Genomic DNA, 18,521 nt, shown 5'->3' on the forward strand with positions numbered 1-18,521 from the left:
TGTCTTTTCAAATATTCATCTGTCTTTTCTGTCTTTTCTGTTTTCCTATTTATTTCACATATACTCTGAGTGTACAAAACATTAGGACCACCTGCTCTTTCCATGACCGACTGACCAGGTGAAAACTATGATCCCTTATTGATGTCACCTGTTAAATCAAACTTCAATCAGTGTAGATGAAGGGGAGGAGACGGGTTAAAGAAGGATTTTTAAGCCTTGAGACAATTGAGACATGGGTTGTGTACGTGTGCCATTCAGAGGGTGAATGGGCAAGACCAAATATTTAAGTACCTTTGAACAGGGTATGGTAGTAGGTGCCAGGCGCACTGATTTGTGTCAAAAGGTTTTTTCACACTCAACAGTTTCCCGTGTGTATCAAGAATGGTCCACCACCCAAAGGACATCCAGCCTACTTGACACAACTGTGGGAAGCATTGGAGTCAACATGGGCCAGCATCCCTGTGGAACGCTTTCGACACCTTGTAGAGTCCATGGTGTTCTGAGGCTGTTCTGAGGGCAAAAGGGGGTGCAACTCAATATTAGGAAGGCGTTCCTAATGTTTGGTCTACTCCGTGTGTTTCTGTCCAGCACCCTCTTTCCTCTCTGTATGCCATCACTCAGTCATCCCGTCTCGATGACATGTTTTATAGGTCAGCAACAAAGGCTCTCCGCTTCTGTTGGTCTCTGTACAAATGACTCTGTACGAATGACTCTGTACGAATGACTCTGTACGAAGGACTCTGTACGAAGGACTCTGTACGAATGACTCTGTACGAAGGACTCTGTACGAAGGACTCTGTACGAAGGACTCTGTACGAAGGACTCTGTACGAAGGACTCTGTACGAAGGACTCTGTACAAAGGACTCTGTACAAAGGACTCTGTACGAAGGACTCTGTACGAAGGACTCTGTACGAATGACTCTGTACGAATGACTCCAGCACACAAACGCTATTAAATCCGCACTGTTCGCTGTCAATGTTCTGATCGGTGACCAAGATCAAGACATTCACAAGATGACGGTGGAACATGCGTTGTATTTGCCAAACGTCTCGCACGCACACGTAACACAATAGGTTGAACGCTTCCCACACTACTTGCCTGTCAGTCTCTCGCCGCCATCGCCTCTGTGGGCGAGGAGGGCAGCAGCTGGTGGGCTTCGTCTTCCCTTTTTTAGAGAGTAATTAAGAGGAATGGGAGTTAATGTGAAGCTCCCCCGATGCCACCAGGCCCTGCCTACCCATAAGCCCCTTAAGGGATTAACCAAGGGGAGCTCATTGGCGCTTAGACTGGTGAGTTAATGCCCACCCAGTGTGGCACAACTAACCTAGCCCCTAGCCAAGCTAGGCCCACACAGCCGCATAGATACACATACAGACACATGCGCAAACGCACTTAATGGTCCCGTGTAGCTCAGTTGGTAGAGCACGGCGCTTGGAACGCCAGGGTTGTGGGTTCGATTTCCCACAGGGGACCAATACAACAAAAAAGAAGGTACGAAAATGTGTAAGACGCTCTGAATAGAAACATCTGTTAAATGACTAAAATGCCAACTGTTAATGCCCCGCGAACGTTCTCGTTCCCATACACACACACACACACACTTTCCCCCTTCAAATTGCGCTATTGGCACCTAAAGTGTGCACGCGCTGCCAAAGCTCGCACATTTCCCTCAGCTTAGTGGGTTGTAAAAGTCACGTCCCGAAATATGTTAACAGCCTCGTTTTAGAATGCCCAAATAGCAGAGTGTGATCGGGCATGATTCAGAGTAGAGCGTAGCACGTGTGGCGGTGGTGCCACGGTTAGTCACTGTGGAGAAACACGTGGTGGGACAATACGCTCCGTGACACAGACACACAGAAAGGGAAGTTGAACACTGTGTGGGCACTCATTTTAAGGAAGTTGATGTGTCGTATTGAGTCATTGGGGGTTGTGTGTGTTTGTGTGTGTGTGAAGACAGCCTGTTACATATTAGAGCTGGGAATTGCAAAGGACCTCTCTATACAATATGACAATACTTAGGTGCCGATACGATGTGTTTTAAGATTCTCACAATTTTATTGACATTCGATACTGTGATTTTTATCGAGACTCGGATGTTCCGAACATATCGCTCATCGTATGTCTGCTGCAGAGGGACAAGAGAGAGCCGTGAGAAAACGAGTTTCGATCAGTCATGGAAATAAATGTGCTGAAAACAAATTGGCTCCCGTTTTTATAAAGAAGATGGAGAACAGGCTATGAAGGAAAAATACTGGGTGCAGGTACAGCCGACTGGCGCACAAATAGTATCGCGGTATTGTTAAAACGATACGACATAGCGTCAAAAATAATATCCTGATATGTAACTACCCCCCCCCCCCCCCCCAATCACTATTACGTATGTACTGATGTTGTTGTCACTCGCCCTCCATAGGTCAACACGAGAGTTTTGGGCCAAGACCCACACGTTTGAACATCACTCACCAGCATGTTGAGTGTCATTGGATGTTAGAGCCTGTCACCTATGCGGTGTCCTTTGTCATGTGACTTGTTGACACCGTTGGTCATTCTATCCTTCCGTCTCCACACACAAACTGGCCTGTTCTAGTTTTACTATCGCAATGATACCGCTGCTATCTAAAACGAGCATTTTTAGGTCAAGAACCTTTTATGGCCCCTCTCTCTTTCTCAGTTCCGTGATGCTACATTGGCATCAACGCATGTCATTCATAGGCTTATTTTGTCAAAGAAAAACCAGAATGTAACAGCAATCTTTCTCCCCTTCTCTCCCGCTTTTATATATATATATTTTTTCAATTATAAAAAAAATTATTGAGCAAATAGAGCAAATGTAACACCCGACCTCTCTTCTCCTCTCAGGGTTTCTTCCGCCGAAGCATCCAGAAGAACATGGTGTACACCTGTCATCGCGAGAAAGGCTGCATCATCAACAAGGTCACCCGCAACCGCTGCCAGTACTGCCGCCTGCAGAAGTGTTTAGAAGTGGGCATGTCCAAGGAGTGTGAGTACCATTACCTGTCTCTGTCTTTCTCCCCCCAATTCAATTTAAGGGGCTTTATTAGCATGGGAAACATGTCTCTCTCTCTCGCTCTCGCTCTCGCTCTCGCTCGCTCTCTCTCTCTCTGTGTGTGTCTCTCTCTCTCTCTCTCTCGCTCTGTGTGTGTCTCTCGTGTCTCTCTCTCTCGTGTCTCTCTCTCTCGTCTCTCTCTCTCTCTCTCTCGTCTCTGTCTCGCGTCTGTCTGTCTCTTCTGAGTGAAATGCTGTCTCCCAAGAAACGTCTTCCCGAAGTAATGTTCAAAGCACCACACACTGACGTGACAAAAACTGATGGCTCCAACACATTTCAAGAAATTTTTTATATCAAGGAGCAATAATGTACAACCCACCATGATGGCTTCCCTCCCTTAGTCCCATGCCCGTCTCCACTTCCACCACACACATGCTCACATGCACTGTATATCCCCCTATGGGTTTCCACGAGGCTAAGCGCCGAAACAATCTCCTAGCACTTCGTCCTCTTTGCCCCCGCCCCTGTAAGTGAGTTATCCTCCTCAGTGCGCTGAGCCGCTGGTTTATATCAACATTCATCCCAGTCAAGGCCGCTAGGGAAATCAACCACTGCCATCTAGTGGCGGGGAGCATGTTACTACACCTGGGATGTAGCGCTGTGTTTGTGGTGTTAAAAAAAATAACGTATTCATTTGACAAAATCCGATGTGTGTGTTTTGCTTTTAAACTGGGATCTATATTGAGTTGTGTAGCTGGGCTACGCGTGTGTCCAGGGCTGTCTTAAATCCCCTTGACTGACCTTTGTGACCGGACCTTGACATCTCGGTCAACCTGTCATCCTTTTTGACATAGAACCACTGACACGAAGACTCTGATCTCTGGGGTTTGACACCCTGATGCTATTTACTCAAATACCTACACCCCACCACCCCACCCGCCACACACACTCACAACAAGCGGAGGCACATGTCATTATCACATGTCATGTACAGCAGGGTTTCCCTAACTCCGTCCTGCCCCCCCCCCCCCCCTCTCCTGGGTGCATGTTTTGGTGTTTGCCATAGCACTACACAGCTGATTGAAATAATCAAAGTTTGATGATGAGTTGGATGGGGGGGAGGGGCATCTCCGTTTTCCAGTTTCTGTGTGTGTGTCAGGACTGATTGGAGCGCCAGGCTAATAGTTCTTTAATGGCTTCATTAGGTTGTGTTTTCTGGGCCCACGCTGGCAGCTCTGTCTCTGGGGAACAACAGCACACACACATAGTGAACAGTAAAAATAAAGCATCTTATCTATCATGGCTCCCTTCATCTTTCCAATCCTTTCTCTCTCTCTCTCTCTCATATACAATTCCATTTAGTGGTTGATGTGTGTGTTCCCCCGCCATACAATGTCTAGCTTGTCTCTTTGGTTGGGGATGGCACGGCTATGTGACGATTGCGAGGTCGACCTGGAGCCGTTAACGCTCCCACATCCTCGGGAATTGTCATTTGAGCCTAGAGGATAACTCTCTCCATCTCCTTCTCTCTCGCTCTCAGCGGTGAGGAACGACCGGAACAAGAAGAAGAAGGAGGAGAAGAAGCCCGAGTGTCCGGAGATCTACGTGCTGAGTACCGAGACGGAGCAGATGATCGAACGCGTTCGCAAGGCCCATAAGGAGACTTTTCCCTCGCTCTGTCAGCTGGGCAAATACACCACGGTGAGTGACACACACGCGCACAAGCACGTACGCACAAGCACGTGCACGCACACCGACAAGTTACACGTACACAAACATTACCCTCACTCTGCCAATATGTTTGGGTACACCAAACGCTGACAATCATACACTCTTTGCACTCTCAACATGCCAACCGCTGTATTTGTAGAACCACAGAATAATATGCCTCTCTCCCTCTCGCATTCTCCCCCTCCCTTCCCCCTCCCTATAGAATAACAGTGCAGAGCACCGCGTGGCTCTAGACGTAAACCTATGGGATAAGTTCAGTGAGCTGTCCACTAAGTGTATCATCAAGACGGTGGAGTTTGCCAAACATCTGCCGGGCTTCACCACCCTCACTATCGCTGACCAGATCACCCTGCTCAAGGCTGCCTGTCTGGACATACTGGTGAGGAGACGCATCAGGACACACACACACACACTAGGACATATATATATTTATTACAAACAGCAAAACATCTACAAAAAGGGAACACCACTATACAATATATTTGTGCTCCACCTCCCTTTCCAACTAACTCAGTGGCCTTGTGGTTAGTGTCCGTCCTGAGATTGGAAGGTTGGGAGTTTGATCCCCCGAGTCATTAAAAATGGGGCGATGCGTCTCTGCTTGGCGCTCAGCATTAAGGAGATAGAAGGAAGGCCCTGCAGTAGTATAGCATCCTGTCCACGGGGTGTACTTGCACATCCAGCTTCCTCACTCTACAGAAACAGGAGATCTGCTCCGATGAGCCAAGGCTCTTGCAAGACTTACTTACTCCCCACTCCCTCCTTCCCCCTCTACATCTCAATCCCTCCGTCTCAGATTCTGAGGATATGCACGCGCTACACTCCAGACCAGGACACCATGACCTTCTCAGACGGGCTGACCCTGAACAGGACCCAGATGCACAACGCGGGCTTCGGCCCGCTCACAGACCTGGTGTTCGCCTTCGCCCAAACACTCCTCCCTCTGGAGATGGATGACGCCGAGACCGGCCTGCTCAGCGGCATCTGTCTGCTGTGTGGAGGTACTGCACCGCTGCTCGGATTCTGGTCCAGCCGTTACACTCCTGTCAGGGCCCGGGAGTTGAGGTCGAAAGAGGCCAATTGTCATTGTTTTCCAGCAAATGAGTACAAACAAGTCTCAGCTGTGGCATAGCAACTAGTGTGTTTTTGTCAGCTGTGTGTATTACTAGTGTGAAGACGTGAGTTTGCCTAATACTGCATGTGGATAATGCTACTGTTTATCATGCTGCTGTGTGAATCATGCCACGGTTGGACGTGCTCTTTGAGCGTAAAGTTTGGGTATTAAGGATGTGTTTTTCTTTGTTTTGTGTGTGTGTGTGTGTAGACCGTCAGGATCTGGAGCAGGCAGACAAGGTGGACTTGCTACAGGAGCCCCTACTGGAGGCTCTGAAGATCTACGTGAGGAAGAGGAGGCCTCACAAACCGCACATGTTCCCCAAGATGCTGATGAAGATCACGGACCTCAGGAGCATCAGCGCCAAGGGTGAGAGAGCACGCCTGTACACTGCGTTGTTTTTTAAAATATATATATGGTAGCTTAAACTTCTTCCAGTGTGATGTCATTGGTAGCTTGGTAGACTGTATTGTTTTATGTTGGTGTAGACTTTATTTTTGGCAGTTACCTGTATGTGCTTGTTGTGCAACTTAATCCACAGTTAATTTTCTAGAAACTATTTATCCTCTGTGGCTAAATTATGCTCTTTGGTGTATTTTGAACTTTGAGAGTTGGCTCCTGTGATTTGTATATTTGTTGTTATTTTTTTTGCCTCTTGGGCACCCTACTTGGTTGGGCCCAGGGCCTTTGTAAACCCCTGCATTAATCCAGCCCGAGTCTCAACGCAGCAATACTGCCATTTGTAGCTATATCATGCGCCATTTATTTGAAGATAAATGTTTATGGTCATTCATACGACATTTTGCTGTAGTGGCCGAACCTTGTGGAACACATAACACATGACCCTCTCTCTCTGCCTCTCTCTTCTCCCTCCCTCTCCCTCCCTCCATCCCTCTCCTCCTCCAGGAGCGGAGCGAGTGATCACTCTGAAGATGGAGATCCCAGGCTCCATGCCCCCTCTCATCCAGGAGATGCTGGAGAACTCCGAGGGCCTGGAGGGCCAGGGGGCAAGCGGGGGCCGCTCCAGCGGAGGAGGGGCCCCACCAGGCAGCTGCAGCCCCAGCCTGTCCCCCAGTTCAGCTCGCAGCAGCCCACCTGCACCCTCCCCTTAGATGGGGGTCCACCACCACCCCCCCAGGCAGGGACAGCCAGAAGGCATGACTACAGACTCCCACACTGTGACAAACCAGGCCAGAGTGGAGTGGGGTTAGGAAGAGGGCCAAGCCCGGGCCCAACCAGGACGGACTTTGACGGCAAACGTAGGCCTCAATGGACAGACAGCCGTCCCCCCCACTCCCCCTATCTCAGACCCAGACCGGGCACCGAAACGGGGCCGAACCCATCATACTTGACTGAACAATAGGGGGGGGGGGGGGGCGGGGCATCTCACCTGGATGGCACTATCCCCATTACCCCCCCACCACAACCATAGACATGCCTCAGAACCAGCACCAGGGATCGGGTGCCGCTGCACAAGGAGTTTAATCTGAGATGTTCTGTTTACTCTCCTCAGTGACGACTCGCTGTTCCTCCTCTATCCCCCTTAAGACGTTGGACGGGAATTCAGGCTCGGTGCCCGTCAGACCTGGGGCGAAGGGGTCGACAAGACACACGTCTTTCTGCAGGGAATTAGTCAGACAGACGGACCACTAGACATTGGGCACGAGTCATCCTTAAATGTTGTCAGGGACAGCAAATGGGGGGCTCGAAGGGGGGGGCTGCCTCACCTTCTCCTATACAAGAGACTGATTTTTTTTTTCTTACAAAAGATATATGGAAATATAAATATATATATTGAAAAAGTAATGATTGCAATTTGAATTGTCCAGGTGGAATGTCTTTTTTCCAGTTTTTTTTCTCACACTGTTCTTCGAACTTGTGATTCCCCCCCCCCCCCCCCCACCTCCCCAGAACTAGTGGTTTGTTCTCTTCGTTTCACCCAGGAATATCGGCACACTAAGTAGTCACAGTGGAAATTTTTTTTTTTCTTCTATCAAATCGAAAGATAAGTAGAACAAAAATTTCAGATGCAATTCACTTTATGCACGAGACCTCTTGCACTGTCACGTTCACAGGTTGGATCAAATTGATACACAAACTGGACCGGGTTGGGTTGGCATCTCTCTGTTTTGTTCTGTTTACAGTAATTTTTTATTTTTTTTGTGGGTGGAAAATAAAAGACAACACAGTGGCTCTATGATCGAGAGTCAAGTCGTTGTGGGGTTATGAAGATGCTCTGTACGAAAATAGCAGCCGTGACAAAATGTACATAAGATGTATTCCTCCTTTTTAAAGTACACGGACTCCAGACCTTCTTTTGACATTGTCAAAGCCTTTTTATGTTCAGCTTTTTTTGTTCTCGTTTTGGTTTCTGAAGTGAAGGCATCGATCACTAATCGACTGTTTAGACCACTTAAGGAAGGGGCTGACTTCTAGGACCACCACGGCCGTTGAGTTACATTTCTACTTCACCTGAAATGAAAAAGGAAAGATTTATGACAATTTGTTGACCAACAGCTCCGTGATCCCCTTCTCCCCCTCTTTCCCAAGGTGGTCCCTCCCTCATTCCACGTCTGGATAGTGTATGTATTACCCTCCCAGTACCACTGCCTCTGTACTGTAGCACATTGTCAATGTCTATGCCCCGCCCTCCACTACCCCCCCCCCTCACCGTCAGTCCCAAACTGTACCACATTACCAGTATGCTCACAACACCACTGCCTATGTAGCACATTGTCAGTAGGATGTATCCATCTATGTCCATGTAAACTCTGTGACCCGATATCAGTATGCTCACAACACCACTGCCTATGTTCCCCATCTCTCTCTAGTCCCCTGCCCCCCCACCACCACACAACAGCACTGCCTCTGTAAGTCTGTTTCACAGTATCGGCACCTCTCTCTATCTATCACAGCAACACAACTGCCTCTGTTTACACACTATCAGTATTCATCTGTCTGTCATCCCGGACTCTTGTGTCACATCCGAGTACCTAGCTATTCCCCTAGCCTGGCCTTAGATCAGTTTGTGCTGTCTTGCCAATGCATGACAATGAAATGGGAGTGGGCAAGACAGCACAAACTGATCTGGGATCAGGTTAGCTACCCCCCCCCCCCCCCCCCCTCTCTACCTGCTGTTTACGCACTAGTGTAACTTACCTACCAATCTCCTTTCCCCACAACACCACTGCCTCTGCTGTTCAGTAGCAGTGGATCTGCCCTACACAACGGATCGAACGCTGCTCGTGGCCAACCTCACTGCAGCCAGTATGACAACGCACAACTGCCCCCCCCCCCCCCCCCCCCCCGCACTCACTTGTAATGCAATCGGATGCACAACCAGCATTTGTGGATAAAATAAATAAATGTTTTTATTATGCCAGATCATTGGACGAAGAGAATAACGTTTAATAAAGAAACATGTCTGTGTATCTGTGTGTTTTTAAATGTTTCTTAACTGGGTGTGGGTCCACCATTTATACGATTGTGGTGGGACTTTAAGAGCAGCATTTTGGTGGACCTGAGGACTATAGCAGGTCACGTTGCAAAAACCAATACGAGATTCAGAGACCCTTTTTAATGGTTAGAAACTACAGGTTTCTTCCCTTATTGGCCCCTCAATTTAGTTCAGACAAAACACTGAGTGTACAAAACATTAGGAACAACTATTTCCATGACAGACTGACCAGGTGAATCCAGGTGAAAGTTGGCATCTCTTATTGATGTGACATGTTAAATCCACTTCAATCGGTGTAGCGGAGGGAGGAGGCGGGTTAAAGAAGGATTTTTAAGCCTTGAGACCAGTGAGACATGGATTGTGTGTGTGTGCGCCATTGAGGGTGAATGGGCAAGACCAAAATAGTTAAGTGCTGTTGGGTTATGAGAATATGAAATATACTTATTCATGTCACTGAGGGAGAGAGGGGAATGTAATTCTGTCCGGATATGTTATTGATAGCTATCGGGATCCTATGGGAGGAGAAGAGACGCAGTCTGGTACGAGTCAACATGACAGCGGTGAGTTGGGGAGGAGTGAGCACTTTGGGGCAGTGGTCAGGTCAGATAAAGTGAGGAAGAACAGATATCACGAAGGTTCTGTCTAGCAACAGAGATGCATTGGCTGTTCGGATGTGTAGGGGGAGACTCGGCATAGAAGAAAGGGTTAAATGGTAGTGCTTGTGTGAGTGTCTTGTCTTATGCAGCTGTATTGACCCAATGGGTGAATTAACACCAGCTTCCACTCATTTTGACATCTTGGGGAGATGAGAATCGTAGGCTGAACAATTATAAGATACGGACCTAGAAAGCCTGAGTTTATTCATTGTGTTACGACCAGTCGTAAATATATGGTGTAGGGTAGGTTCCGTTAAGGATAGGTCCCGAGTGTAGGTTTTCCTCTGTGAGATCCAGGTAAACATAAGGTGTAGGTTTTCCTCTGTGAGATCCAGGTAAATATAAGGTGTAGGATAGGTCCCGAGTGGAGGTTTTCCTCTGTGAGATCCAGGTAAATATAAGGTGTAGGATAGGTCCCGAGTGGAGGTTTTCCTCTGTGAGATCCAGGTAAATATAAGGTGTAGGATAGGTCCCGAGTGGAGGGTTTCCTCTGTGAGATCCAGGTAAATATAAGGTGTAGGATAGGTCCCGAGTGGAGGGTTTCCTCTGTGAGATCCATGAGTGACAATACAGTCTAGGGTAGGTTCCGTATAGGATAGGTCCCAAGTGTAGGTTTTCCTCTGTGAGATCCATGAGTGACAATACAGTCTAGGGTAGGTTCCGTATAGGATAGGTCCCAAGTGTAGGTTTTCCTCTGTGAGATCTGTAAAAGAGTCGAAAGTCCCAGCTGCAGTGACGGTGAGGCAGTAAAGTGTTTGTGGATAATGATAAGAAGGTTGCCTATAAATTCTGAAGGTAAGCCACATGCATGGTTAAAAGATAAGCAAGAAGATATTCAAACACTGAGTTACGTGTATTAGCAGTAGCAATAAGGAGAGAGGTTGGTGTATGCCCTATTGGGAGGGGGAACCGTGACAGATTATGTGGAACTAGGAAGACAACTGTGTGTAATGTTGGTAATGTGTGTTATCAACAACAGTGATATTTGATGCACAACACTGGAATAAGACATTAGGTCATCCGTATTCTCGAGTATACATTTGCATACGCTGTAGTATTGGTTCCAATAGAAGGTATGACCAATTAATAGGCACACATACCCTAACTATTCCCTGGGGAAGTGGTTAGCTCTACCTTGGAAAAATAGTTAATAGAAGGTGTTTATTAGAGACGGAAGTGAAGAAGATCTAAGCGGCAGCGGCAGAATACTAACTATAGGAATGGCGACCGGTGGACCCAATGCTCCCGGTAAAGCGGGGTAGAGGAAGAGAAGTTTAATAGAGCCATAAAGGCGCTGAAAAAGTCGCACGGGCATTATACCAATTCGGCACGAATATGGGGGAAAAAATTGCAAACAGGATAAAATTGGTCAGCATTTCTCGGCTAACGCAAAATTCCAATCTAATAGAGAATTCAGGGAGGCAATAGTGACTTGGCACAATGACAAAATCAAAAGCTCAATATACCAGTGTTTTGATGTCTGCATTCTATCAACAAAAAATACAAACCGATAAACCTGGAATTAGTGGATGTACTCAGCTACAGAAAGACTGGGTACGTAAGTACATTGATAGAATTTGTACATTGGCTTTGATGGCGTGTTTGAAACCTGTGATCAAAACTGCAATTGCGTGGGTAGTGGATGAAATAGAGCAGGAAGCTAATTCCGTTTACTCCGCAGCTGTACGAGTGGTTAATGCAGCCAGAGTGAAAGTCTTTAACAGTGGTTTCAATGGCCCAAGTAAGAAGGAAATGGGGAGGAAAGGGAAAATAGTTTTAGGTGTGGTGCTGTTGGTCATTTGAAAAGGGAGTGTAAGGTAGGAATGGAGCCCTCTGCATTCGGGAGAGATACTGCGATGCAAGCATTTGCATCTTTGTCAAAACAACAGCAACAAATCCTTTTGAAAACAGCGGGACAGGAAGATGTTACATAGCAGTGAATGGCCTCGGTTGGATTGATAGTGGTTCGTAGACATTACAGTTTCTATGTGAAGTGAGACGTAGGAGCCCACGTCTCAAACAACTTTTTAACTTCTATAGGATAGGGGGCAGAGTTTTCACTTTGGGAAAAATAGCGTGCTCAATTTCAACTTCCTTCTACTCATCCCCAGAATATAAGATATGCATATTATTAGTAGATTTGGATAGAAAACACTCTGAAGTTTCTAAAACTGTTTGAATCATATTTGTAAGTATAACAGAACTTATGTAGCAGGCAAAACCCAGAGGAATAACCATTAAAAAAATATATTTTTTTTAAGTCACTGTCTGTTCAATGAGTTTTCATTGGAAAGCCAGATTTGTAATCACTGGGATTGACTATGGTGGGGTGGGGACCTCGCCCAGAGCCTGAGCCACCACCGTGGTCAGATGCCCACCCAGACCCTCCCCTAGACTTTTGGTGGTGCGTCCGGAGTACGCACCTTGAGGGGGGGGTTATGTCACGTTCCTGACCTGTTTTCTGTTGTTTTTGTATGTGTTAGTCGGTCAGGGCGTGAGTGTGGGTGGGCATTCTATGTTATGTGTTTCTATGTTGGTTAATGGGTGACCTGATATGGTTCTCAATTAGAGGCAGGTGGTTTTCATCTCCTCTGATTGAGAACCAAATTAAGGTAGGTGGTTTCACATTGTTGGTTGTGGGTGGTTGTCTCCTGTGTCTGTGTTTGTCGCGCCACACGGGACTGTTTCGGTTTGTTTTGTCCGTTCGTTCGTTCGTTCGTTTGTGTAGTCATTTTTTCCTGTTTGTGAGTTCTTCGTTGTATGTAAGTTCTTATGTCCAGGTCTGTCTACATCGTTTTGTTATTTTGTTGATTATCAAGTATAGTTCGTTTTTCGTCTTGTTTAAATAAATATCATGTCATTTCACAACGCTGCGTTTTGGTCGAATCCCTGCTCCTCCTCTTCGGATGAAGAGAAGGAGAACATCCGTTACAATCTCGTAAGACGTCTTATTCTGAAATAGATTTATAGAATGGACGAAAGGGAGGAGGGGTCACGAGGAATTGGCATAGGGGTTGCCAATTATAATTTTTTGGTTCATGAACTTTGTGGTGCTGTGGTTATGGAGAATCATGAGGAAAAGAGACCAGTGAATCGTTAGACTCGGTGGCGGGATAATGTCGCCGTGTCTAAGGGTAGTACATGCTAAATAAAGGATACATAAACAATGGGGTAGATTAAAACAAATGTTTAATGATTGGAGTAAGGACAGTGGATTTACCATGATCATGTTTGGTTTATAATTAATACTTTTGGATTGCTGATCAAGATGTAGCATAGTGAATGCTAACGACATGTACACTTTCTTTTCCAGAAAAGGAGGGGGTTTCATTACCTCCCTTTGGAATGTTCCCCCATAACTGTGGTATTGGGGAGAGCAGTTAGTGATATTTGGCTGTTTTAAGTATAAAAGTATCTGGATTAGGCCATAAACGGAGTTGCCAGATAAGGCCTGACCATGTGTGTGTTTTTGACGTACGGTTTATCACACACACACCAGCACGCACACACAACTTATCAGTTGTCTACTTCCGGCGCCGACAGAGATGGCCACCTCGCTTCGCGTTCCTAGGAAACTATGCAGTATTTTGTTTTTTTACGTGTCATTTCTTACATTGTTACCCCAGGTAATCTTAGGTTTCATTACATACAGTCGGGACGAACTACTGAATGTAAGAGCAACGTCAACTCACCATCGTTACGACCAGGAATATGACTTTTACGAAGCGGATCCTGTGTTTTGCCTTCCACCCAGGACAATGGATCTGATCCCAGCCGGCGAACCTAAACAATGTCGCCGTAAAAGGGGCAAACGAAGCGGTCTTCTGGTCAGGCTCCGGAGACGGGCACATCGCGCACCACTCCCTGGGTCTCGACCCCGCCCTGTGAAACTGGGTACTGGACTTCCTGATGGGCTGACCCCAGGTGGTGAGGGTAGGTAACAACATCTCCACCCCGCTGATCCTCAACACTGGGGCCCCACAGCGGTGCGTTCTGAGCCCTCCTGTACTCCCTGTTCACCCACGACTGCGTGGCCATGCACGCCTCCAACTCAATCATCAAGTTTGCGGACGACTACAGTGGTAGGCTTGATTACCAACAATGGCGAGACGGCCTACAGGGAGGAGGTGAGGGCCCTCGGAGTGTGGTGTCAGGAAAATAACCTCACACTCAACGTCAACAAAACAAAGGAGATGATCGTGGACTTCAGGAAACAGCAGAGGGAGCACCCCCCTATCCACATCGACGGGACAGTAGTGGAGAGGGTAGTAAGTTTTTAGTTCCTCGGCATACACATCACGGACAAACTGAATTGGTCCACCCAGACAGACAGCGTTGTGAAGAAGGCACAGCAGCGCCTCTTCAACCTCAGGAGGCTGAAGAAATTCGGCTTGTCACCAAAAGCACTCACAAACTTCTACAGATGCACAATCGAGAGCATCCTGTCGGGCTGTATCACCGCCTGGTACGGCAACTGCTCCGCCCACAACCGTAAGGCTCTCCAGAGGGGTGTGAGGTCTGCACAACGCATCACTGGGGGCAAACTACCTGCCCTCCAGGACACCTACACCACCCGATGTCACAGGAATGCCATAAAGATCATCAAGGACAACAACCACCCGAGCCACTGCCTGTTCACCCCGCTATCATCCAGAAGGCGAGGTCAGTACAGGTGCATCAAAGCTGGGACCGAGAGACTGAAAAACAGCTTCTATCTCAAGGCCATCAGACTGTTAAACAGCTACCACTAACATTGAGTGGCTGCTGCCAACATACTGACTCAACTCCAGCTCACTTTAATAATGGAAAATGATCAAAATTGTATCACTAGCCACTTTAAACAATGCCACGTATTATAATGTATATGTATATACTGTACTCTTTATCATCTACTGCATCTTACCATCTATGTAATACATGTATCACTAGCCACTTTAAACTATGCCACTTTTATGTTTACATACCCTACATTACTCATCTCATATGTATATACTGTACTCTATACCATCTACTGCATCTTGCCTATGCCGTTCTGTACCATCACTCATTCATATATCTTTATGTACATATTCTTTATCCCTTTACACTTGTGTGTATAAGGTAGTAGTTGTGGAATTGTTAGGTTAGATTACTCGTTGGTTATTACTGCATTGTCGGAACTAGAAGCACAAGCATTCCGCTACACTCGCATTAACATCTGCTAACCATGTGTATGTGACAAATAACATTTGATTTGAGTTATGAATATGGGTTAGTGGTGTTAATACCATGGGATTTATTGCGTGTGGTCTTTTCAATTTGGTTTTAAATTGGGTATGCAGACGGATGGAAATGTTTGAAATGTTTTTAAATGGTTTCTGAAGGACAGGGAAAGAAAGGGGAAAGGAAATACTTAATGCCATAAGAGCACGGGCTGAATTCTGGAGATTGAGTGTACATCAAGATACACCAGGCGGGGGTAATGGGACAGCGTTGGTTTGGTCCACACACAGTACTCCTTGCAGCACCTGCAGCGGTAAAGAGCATCATGTCTCTCCTGGGTGGGTTCACACTTCTCACGTGAAGTGAGATCCAGCTGCATAATGGGTGAGCTTGAAGACGCCATGACAGAGGAAGCGGAGCTAAAGAGAGAGCGAGAGAAAGATTAGATTCCACTGTAGACATGCAGATGGGTTGGGTCTGGGAGCTACTTTAACCACCATAGTTGGGTTGGGTTAGTTGCTTTATTGGTTAATGCATCATATAAAAGGATAGTTGTTGGGGTAATTGTACGCTAGACAACATTCTGAAGGCATTGATGTGAAAGCATATACAGTGCTGAGTTACAGGTGACGTGCCTATCAGGTGGCTATGGAGGAAGGAGGAGACGGGGAACAAGGTGAAAATGAAATGGCTTGGGAACACCGCTTATTACTTGTGGCCTGATGGAAGACTGGGTGAAAGCATGAGGAGGTTTTCTCGGGCCTTCATTTTTGTGGAATCCAACCGAAAAGTATGCTGAAGGCATAGAGTCATAGCGAGAGTGGGAATTGTCATGTTTTCAAACTTTGGGTTGTCTTTGCATATATAATTATGCATAGCTTAACCACGTTGTTAATGCTGTTATGTTTTGTGTTCCTCGTTGCTTTTCAAGTCTTGCGCTATCGCTCTCTTAGGAACCAGGAGGAGAAAGTTGAAATGGAAGAAGTCAACAGATCCAGTGGACACGTTATCATCAGTGTTCTGTGAGAAATGGAAATAAGAGTGTGTATGGTTTGATTGTAGACCAGAGGCCATAAGTCTGAGTGTGTAAACCTCACCGTGAATGTTAATCATGTTTTTTTTTTGTTAATGTTTTGTTGTCATTATTTGTTCATTTGTAAGTAATTTCCAAGTTTATGTAAGTTGAACAGGAGGAAGCTATTGTTCAAGAGGAGGGACTGTTGGGTTCTGAGATGATTAAATATACTTATTCATGTCACTGAGGGAGAGAGGGTAATGTATAATGTTTACCTTCTGTCCGGATATGTTATTGTTAGCTATCAGGGATGCTATGGGAGGAGAAAAGATTAAGTCTGGTACGAGTCAACATGACGGCCGTGACTTGAGGAAGAGTGAGCACTTTGGGGTAGAGGTCAGGTCAGATGAAGTGAGGAAGAACAGATATCACTAAGGTTCTGTCTAGCAACAGAGATGCATTGGCTGTTCGGATGTGTAGGAGGAGACTCAGCATAGGAGAAAGGGTTAAATATCAGTGCTTGTGTGAATATGTATTTTGTCTTACGCAGCTGTATTGACCAAATGGGTCAATAAACTTGGTTTAAGCTTTACTAATCATCCATGAGTTTTAATAGGTTCATTTAGAACCTAACAGTGCCTTTGAACGGGGTTTTTCACGCTCAACAGTTTCCCCTGTGTATCAAGAAGGGTCCAACACCCAAAGGACATCCAACCAACTTGACACAACTGTTGGAAGCATTCATGGGGGGGTGCAACTCAATATTAGGAAGGTGTTTTTTACGTTTTGTACACTCAGTGTGTATCTATGCGTGTATATATATATAAATATACAGTACCAGTCCAAAGTTTGGACACACCTACTCATTTCAGGGGTTTTCTTTATTTTTACTATTTTCTACATTTTAGAATAATAGTGAAGACATCAAAACTATGAAATAACACATATGGAATCATGTAGTAACCAAAAAAGTGTTAAGCAAATCAAAATATACTTTATATTTGAGATTCTTCAAAGTAGCCACCCATTGTCTTGATGACAGCTTTGCACACTCTTGGTATTCTCTCAACCAGCTCCATGAGGTTGTCACCTGGAATGCTTGTCAATTAACAGGTGTGCCTTGTTAAAAGTTAACTTGTGGAATTTCTTTCCCTCTTAATGCGTTTGAGACAATCAGTTGTGTTGTGACAAGGTAGGAGTGGTATACAGAAGATGGCCCTGTTTGGTAAAAGACCAAGTTGATATTATGGCAAGAACAGCTCAAATAAGCAAAGAGAAACGATAGTCCATCATTACTTTAAGACATGAATGTCAGTCGATCTGGAAAATGTCAAGAACTTTGAAGTTTCTTCAAGTGCAGTCGCAAAAACCATGAAGCGCTATGATGAAACTGGCTCTCATGAGGACCGCCACAGGAAAGGATGACCCAGAGTTACCTCTGCTGCAGGGGATACGTTCATTAGAGTTACCAGCCTCAGAAATTGCAGCCTAAATAAATGCTTCACAGAGTTCAAGTAACAGACACATCTCAACATCAACTGTTCAGACTCTGTGAAACAGGCCTTCATGGTTGAATTGTTGCAAAGAAACCACTACTAAAGGACACTAATAAGATGAAGAGACTTGTTTGGGCCAAGACACACACGAGCAATGGACATTAGACCGGTGGAAATCTGTCCTTTGGTCTGAGTCCAAATTTGAGATTTTTGGTTCCAACCGCCGTGTCTTTGTGAGACGCAGGCGAACGAATTATCTCTGCATGTGTGGTTGCTACCGTGAAGCATGGAGGAGGAGGTGTGATGGTGTGGGTGTGCTTTGCTGTTGACACTGACTGTGCTTTATCTTTAATTTAAGGCACACAACTAGCATGGCTACCACAGCATTCTGCAGTGATACGCCATCCTATCTGGTTTGCGCTTAGTGGGTCTATCATTTGTTTTTTAACAGAACAATGTCCCAACACACCTCCAGGCTGTGTAAGGGCTATTTGACCAAGAAGGAGAGTGATGACCTGGCCTCCACAATTACCTGACCTCAACCCAATTGAGATGGTTGGAGCGCAGAGATGGTGGACCGCAGAGAGAAGGAAAAGCAGCCAACAAGTGCTCAGCATATGTGGGAACTCATTCAAGACTGTTGGAAAAGCATTCCAGGTGAAACTGGTTGGGAGAATACCAAGAGAAGCAAAGCTGTAATCAAGGCAATGGGTGGCTACTTTGAAGAATCTAACATCTAAAATGTTTTGATTTCTTTAACACTTTTTTGGTTACTACATGATTCCATATGTGTATTCCATAGTTTTGATGTCTTCACTATTATTCTACAATGTAGAAAATA

The 18,521-nt window shown here is 46.0% G+C and overlaps 1 protein-coding gene and 1 non-coding gene across 3 annotated transcripts in view; both read left to right on the top strand.

The window, feature by feature from the left end:
* Positions 1-9,285, top strand: part of LOC139564914 (retinoic acid receptor alpha-like) — a 178,879-nt gene extending 169,594 nt beyond the window's left edge. For both annotated transcript variants that reach the window (XM_071384818.1, XM_071384819.1), the window contains 6 exons: positions 2,862-3,003; positions 4,550-4,710; positions 4,943-5,119; positions 5,537-5,741; positions 6,065-6,223; positions 6,761-9,285. In XM_071384818.1, coding sequence (XP_071240919.1) covers positions 2,862-3,003; positions 4,550-4,710; positions 4,943-5,119; positions 5,537-5,741; positions 6,065-6,223; positions 6,761-6,966 — 1,050 coding nt within the window. In that variant the 3' untranslated portion in view covers positions 6,967-9,285. The remainder of the gene's footprint in view (positions 1-2,861; positions 3,004-4,549; positions 4,711-4,942; positions 5,120-5,536; positions 5,742-6,064; positions 6,224-6,760) is intronic.
* trnap-ugg (transfer RNA proline (anticodon UGG)) lies at positions 1,400-1,476 on the top strand. The gene has a single exon. It is a non-coding gene; the product is annotated as a tRNA-Pro (tRNA).
* Positions 9,286-18,521: the final 9,236 nt, after the last annotated feature.

Source organism: Salvelinus alpinus, chromosome 36 (assembly GCF_045679555.1).
Source record: "Salvelinus alpinus chromosome 36, SLU_Salpinus.1, whole genome shotgun sequence".
Taxonomy (NCBI): domain Eukaryota; kingdom Metazoa; phylum Chordata; class Actinopteri; order Salmoniformes; family Salmonidae; genus Salvelinus; species Salvelinus alpinus.